Below are 6,970 nucleotides of genomic sequence, written 5' to 3'. Positions count from 1 at the left end.
TAGACGGTTTTTCGCAAATAACTCAAATAGTAAGTATTTTGTCGAAAAAACATTCTTAGCAAAAATATAGCCTGTAAAAAATTTAAAAAAATGGTGTATACATCACGTCTCTACACCTAGCATCAAAATTAAACAAGTTACGCTCAAAACAAAGTTAGTCCCTTTTGGTTTTGGTAAAAAAATCGAGAAAATCAACCCCTAATTAGTATCTTAAATGAACTTAATCTTTACGACTTCACAAGTTTCTTTTCTTCACTCGTGTATATATTGTTTATATGATCTGTAAGTTTCGTCGGTTCAAAGTCCTTATTATTGAAAGGGCTGTAGTTAAAAGGAGTTGAACGAGTCACTAATCACCAATGTATGCAAATTTAGAAATACCAAATCTCAATCAATTTTTGTCTAACAGAAAAACAAAAAAATACATGATATTTAGAAAAGCAAATCTGACTTTTTTTGTTTTTCAAGATTTTTGGTATATCTAACAATTTTTAAGTTATTTTGAAAAAAAGCATACCTATTTTTCAAAATTTAAATTTTTAAAAATTTTATTTTAAATCCAAATTTTTCAAAAATAAGCACTTTAAATCGATGAAACTTACAGATCATATAAACACAACATAAGTAAAATAATTTGTGGAGCGGTAACGATTAATTTCATTTAAGTTGCTAATTAGGGGGTGGTCTTCCCGATTTTTTTTTTGCAAAAATAAAAGGGACCAACTTTATTTTGAGCGTAACTTGCTTAAATTTAATGCTAGAAACTTTTTGTAAAAACAGAAATAAAGCTTTTTTTAAACACTTTAAAAAAGTTAAAACGGGTTTTTCCCAAAAAGTTCTTAATTTTTTGGATATTTCACGTCGAAATATTCTATTTGAAATTTGGTGAATATGAATCTATTTTTCATTGACTATAACTCTGGTTCTACGTGATCCAGAGACCTATCGTGTACACCATTTTTTTACTTTTTTATAGGCTACATTTTTACTAAAAACGTTTTTTTTCGACAAAATAGTTACTTTTTGAGTTATTTGTGAAAAACCTTCTAAAAATGTGGTTATTTTGTTGAAAAATGAACATATTCACTCGCAAATAACTCGAAAAGTGTTGACTTGGCGAAAAACCTCTATAGAGCAAAAGTTACTTAAAATTAGTCAGTTTACCCATTTCCGGACTTATTTTGGACATATATTTTTTCACCCCCAAGAGGGGGTGAAAGTCACCCCCAGGGCAAAAGCACACATCAACACAATATCACTTTTTTTCTTTGACATGTAAGCTATACGTATGACAAATTTCATGTCAATCCAAGCGGTTCTTTAAAATTTAGAGCAAAAACCGTGAAAGAATGGACTATACTAAATTTTTCACTTTATTGATTTTCCAAAAAACGCTGACAACGATTTTAACAACGATTTGACATTAACCTTTGTCGAGCGGCATTTTTATTCAGCATTGTTTAAATATCTCGTATGAGTGCGGCTTTATCGGTTTTTTTTTGCATTCTTCTCGGGTATTTTCGTTGTCAAATTATATAAATCTTAGCATGGTCTTGAAAGAATTACAAGACATTGCTGCACGTATTAGTGGCAGATACTCTATAATCCACACCTCACACAAGTTTTCTTTGTTATTTCTATGTACACCTCTTTTGTAGCCATGTCGGTATACTAGATGTACCTATAATCACTACTATTCATGATAATTTTTAGGTATATACGTATTGACAAACACCAAACCACTAAATGGGGATGAGATCTACGTTTCCAATTGACACATAATACAATGCTACTCTTTCTAGAATTTGTTTACGACCACTATTTTTAAGTTTATTTTTGTAGTAATTTCAATAATTTACGATAGATAAAAGCGGTCACGCCGTAGCGGCTTCTAATCTTTACTTATAAATCCGTACAATAACAAATTACCGAATAATATTATTTATATATTGCAACATTCAACAATTTTTTACCAGTTATGCTAGTAATAAATAATATTTTCTTAAAATTAACAGATAGGTATTTCCCTTTAGATTAACGAATTTTAAGAAAATATATAACAGGTACAATTGTACCTATGCCGTCTGTTAACGGTGTAAAATTATGCCGCTCGACAAAGGTTAATGTCAAATCGTTGTTAAAATCGTTGTCAGCATTTTCGAAAATCAATAAAGTGAAAAATTTAGTATAGTCCATTCTTTCACGGTTTTTGCTCTAAATTTTAAAGAACCGCTTGGATTGACATGAAATTTGTCATACGTATAGCTTACATGTCAAAGAAAAAAAGTGATATTGTGTTGATGTGTGCTTTTGCCCTGGGGGTGACTTTCACCCCCTCTTGGGGGTGAAAAAATATATGTCCAAAATAAGTCCGGAAATGGGTAAACTGACTAATTTTAAGTAACTTTTGCTCTATAGAGGTTTTTCGCCAACGAAATGCTGACAACGATTTTAACAACGATTTGACATTAACCTTTGTCGAGCGGCATAATTTTACACTGTTAACAGACGGCATAGGTACAATTGTACCTGTTATATATTTTCTTAAAATTCGTTAATCTAAAGGGAAATACCTATCTGTTAATTTTAAGAAAATATTATTTATTACTAGCATAACTGGTAAAAAATTGTTGAATGTTGCAATATATAAATAATATTATTCGGTAATTTGTTATTGTACGGATTTTAAGTAAAGATTAGAAGCCGCTACGGCGTGACCGCTTTTATCTATCGTAAATTATTGAAATTACTACAAAAATAAACTTAAAAATAGTGGTCGTAAACAAATTCTAGAAAGAGTTGCATTGTATTATGTGTCAATTGGAAACGTAAATCTCATCCCCATTTAGTGGTTTGGTGTTTGTCAATACGTGTATACCTAAAAATTATCATGATTAGTAGTGATTATAGGTACATCTAGTATACCGACATGGCTACAAAAGAGGTGTACATAGAAATAACAAAGAAAACTTGTGTGAGGTGTGGATTATAGAGTATCTGCCACTAATACGTGCAGCAATGTCTTGTAATTCTTTCAAGACCATGCTAAGATTTATTTGATTTGACAACGAAAATACCCGAGAAGAATGCAAAAAAAACCGATAAAGCCGCACTCATACGAGATATTTAGACAATGCTGAATAAAAATTTGCAGCATAATTTCAAAACATCCAAATGCATAACCACCGACTAACAATTGTTTCCATTTAAAGGGCGTACAAATTTTACACAATACCTTCTAAACTCGCTAAATATGAGATCAAAGTATTTTTGGCTTGTGATGCATCAAACGCTTATCTCGTACAAGATCATCTTTATATTGGAAAAACAGCATAATATGGTTCCCGACAAGTTAACGTTGGCGAACAAACAGTTTTTGATCTGATCACGTCTTATAAAAGTTACGGGCAGAATGTTACCACAAATAACTTTTTACCAATATTGAATTCGCTAAATTGTCGAAATCATGGCACATGACGTTAGTACGGCTAGTAGGCACAGTTAGTAGAAATAAGATATTTCTACCCACCAATATGCAAACAAACAAGGAAATAGCTGGTTTTTCCACAAATTTTGCATACAATCATGATGCTACTGTACAGTGGCGGATATAGGAAAATATTTTGGGGGGGCCCAATAACCGGGGAATCCGGGGGGGGGATGGAAAAACCAGAGGGGGGTTCGGGTATACTCCCACGAAAAAAAATTTAAAGAATTGGTATATTTTTATTTTAATTTAATATTTTAAGTTTACAACTTTATTACAACTTTTATATTTTAAGTTTACAACACAAAATCAAGGTTTCTTGGTACACTCGCAAACTTGTCAAGAACTTCTTCATTGCTTATTGGAAAGTCTCTGTGGATTGAAAGCAACGCTAGCCCATTAAGCCTATTTTCCGAAGTGCTATTTCTCAGGTATGTTTTTAGCCTTCTTAAACTTGAGAACGATCTTTCCACGGTTGCCACAGAAACAGGCAGAACTGCTAGCAGTTTTAATAGAACATAAATGTTTGGGAAGAAATCTTGGTCACATTTTTCAAGAGAGCTTACGGCTGACTTGGGAAGATTTTCATACTTCTCTTGGCTCCACCTTTCTTTCCACAGCATGAACTCGCTTTCCACAACCTCTTTATGGGACAAATCCTCTTCATAGGAATTGAAAGCAGGTTCCAATGCACAGAAATCAGTTTTGATACAAAATTCTGGAAGGATGTTTTGTAAGGATGCAACTGTTTCCTTGTGAGACTCAAAGCGTTCTTTCAGCGAATTGCAAAAATCGTCTAGGTAAGGTAAATAAACAGCTCGGCGATAGTACTCTTCTTGGGTACTGTATGGAACGTTGTTGCGGGCTGTTTGAAGGCGGCAAATTCTAGGAACCTCCTCTTTAATCTTAAGTTTGTCAGCCCGCTCCTGTATTTGACTATACAGGACTTTAAAGTTGTTATCGGCATTTTCCCTTTCTTTTGAAAGCAGATCTAAGACATTCGAAACATTTTTCACAGCCTGTGTGAGATCTAAGTTCTTTTTTTGAAGATTCTCAGATAAGTTATGTGTTTTAGACAGCATATGGCTCAAAACAAAAGTATTTACAAGAAATTGAAATTGAGTGATAGAACTACCTAGAGCGTGTGCCTTAGGCGCTGAGTTACTTGATTCTTCTTCAATTTTCAAAAGGGAAAGACTGACGGGTTCCAATAGTTCCTTAAATAAAAGCACCGAGTCATGCCTCTCCACCCATCTTGTTTCACATAAAGAAATAAGTTTCTTTTTCTTTTGTTCAGGACAACATTCAGTAATGGTTAATTTTAATACTTCAGTTCTTTTGGCTGACTTATGGAAGAATGCGCAGACTTCTTTAATAACGCCCATGCAATTTTTTATAGAAGGTATGTTACTTGCATCTGATAAACATAAGTTTAGGGTATGTGAAGAACAGTGTGTGTACAACGCTAGAGGCAGTTTCTGTTTGATGCACGCTTGCACCCCTCTGAAGGGCCCTCTCATCGTGGAAGCACCATCGTACCCTTGGCCTCTCAATTTGTTTAGGTCAAGCCCTAAGCTTGACAAGGTATCCAAAACTGTGTTAGCTAATGCTGCCCCAGTAACGTCATACACTGGAACAAAAGTCAGGAAATCTTCTCTGATTTTATATGATGAGTCGTCGACATACCGTACACAAAGAGAAAACTGTTCAACTTGACTAATGTCAGTTGTTTCGTCTGCCAAAACAGAGTAAAAAATAGATTTTCTGACATTTGTGACAATCTGACTTTGAATCAAATGACCAAACGTGCTAATCAGTTCATTTTGAATAAAAGAACTTGTGTACATACTCTTACCACCACTGCTCAATAATTGAAGTTTTAGATCATTGTCTCCACTGTTAGCCCTGTATCTGAGCAAAGATCGGAAATTTCCATCATTTTTTTCTGGCTCTTCTAAGCCTATTCGTCCACTGTCACGGTGGCCTCTTAGTGCTATTTGTTGCCTCCCGCAAAATCTTATACTTTCTATTATAGGAATAAGCTTTTTCCTGTTTTCTTTAATATCTATTATTCTTTGAGCATTTAGTTGATTGATAACACTCTCCGATTTTTTAGTTACAACAGATTTTGTATTTTGAGCTACCAAAATTGATCGTTTGTGATATGTACATTTTTCGTGTTTACCAAATACTTCTTTTGCCTTTTTCAAATTAGTGAAAGCCTTATTTACCAAGGCCCCTGACATTTGGTGGTCTCCTTTTCCTACAGTTTCGGAGTGAGAAAATATTACGCAGTATTTACAAAATGACCCAGATTTTTCCTCGGAATATGCTAACCACTTAAATTCTTCTAGCCATTTCATTTGAAAAGATCTAGCATGGTTTGAACTAGAAATAGTAGGAAATTTATATCCAATCGGAGGTTTCCAAACATTTTCTAACAGTGAATTTTTTTCTTCATTTGTTAAGCTTTGAGTAGAGTTGATTTGACAATAGTGTCCAATATCATATTTGTTTGCTCTTACTTGTAATAAGCCTAACTGGTTACGGTCCTGTGCTACTGGAAATGGATCGGTGCTCGTAGTAGCAACAACAGAAGACGCAGCATCATTGCTAACGGCACAGTTAACTTCACTAGGTTCACTTACGTTTAGCCTTTTCGTAAAAAAGCTTTCAATTGAAGCTTGTCTCTTCATAACGAAATGAGCTGAACTATATAACAACGGATAACAACAAACGAATAACAAATAAAGCAAACTCAACACCACTTAATTGCAGTTTGTAACTGACGCTTCTCTGAAAACAATCAACACAGCATGCGCCGAGAACGTTCCGCACAGCGTTGCCATATCGCTAAAATTAAAGCGGTAGTAAGTAAAATGTACTGGCTCCGTTAAGAACGACTCTGAGCAAAGTTGCCGTTTAGGGAGATCCCAAAAAAGGAAGGGGAGAATAATGCACGGACGTAAGTGAGGGGTTACCATAATTAGCACCTACTTCCGAGTCCGAGCTTTTTCCCCTTTTTCTTGTTTAATGTCTTAACAATTTTTCTATTACATATTTTTCAAAAATTTTGGAATTCATTTGACAATGATAATCTCCACTATAAAATAGTAGTGTAGGCTCTATAAACCAGTTATGCTCCTTGGATAAATCCTTCCGAACAGCCAGCATGCACAACAAACAGTATATATCAATCTCCATAAAATCAATCAATCTCCATCCACTTCAATATTTTGTGTTAACTTGTATTTTTTAACTTCATCAACCATTTTTCATTTATTTATTTTTATTTCGGGAGGGGCCCGGGCCCCCTCGGCCCCCCCTTATATTCGCCCTTGCTGCTGTATGCTCTTATATGTGCCAAAGAAAAACAAAGCAGTATTGTTACTCTCGTCCATGCAAATGACAGGAAAAGAAGAAGAGGGTGAAGTAGCGAAGCCGGAAATAATTCAGTACATATTACAATAAAACCAAAGCAAG

The 6,970-nt window shown here is 34.3% G+C and overlaps 1 protein-coding gene across 1 annotated transcript; it reads right to left on the bottom strand.

The window, feature by feature from the left end:
• Positions 1-3,783: 3,783 nt before the first annotated feature.
• On the bottom strand, positions 3,784-4,872 carry LOC126890134 (52 kDa repressor of the inhibitor of the protein kinase-like). The gene has a single exon (XM_050658984.1). It carries the CDS (start codon positions 4,870-4,872, stop codon positions 3,784-3,786), a length of 1,089 nt encoding a protein of 362 aa, XP_050514941.1.
• Between the last annotated feature and the right edge of the window lie 2,098 nt (positions 4,873-6,970).

This window comes from Diabrotica virgifera, chromosome 8 (genome assembly GCF_917563875.1).
Source record: "Diabrotica virgifera virgifera chromosome 8, PGI_DIABVI_V3a".
NCBI lineage: Eukaryota > Metazoa > Arthropoda > Insecta > Coleoptera > Chrysomelidae > Diabrotica > Diabrotica virgifera.
Note: the sequence above shows the minus strand (reverse complement) of the source record. Positions and strands in the feature narration are given on the sequence as shown.

What these genes read in the sequence shown, in the direction of transcription:
- LOC126890134 (XM_050658984.1), bottom strand. Translation starts at nt 4,872, where the DNA reads ATGGGCGTTATTAAAGAAGTCTGCGCATTCTTCCATAAGTCAGCCAAA.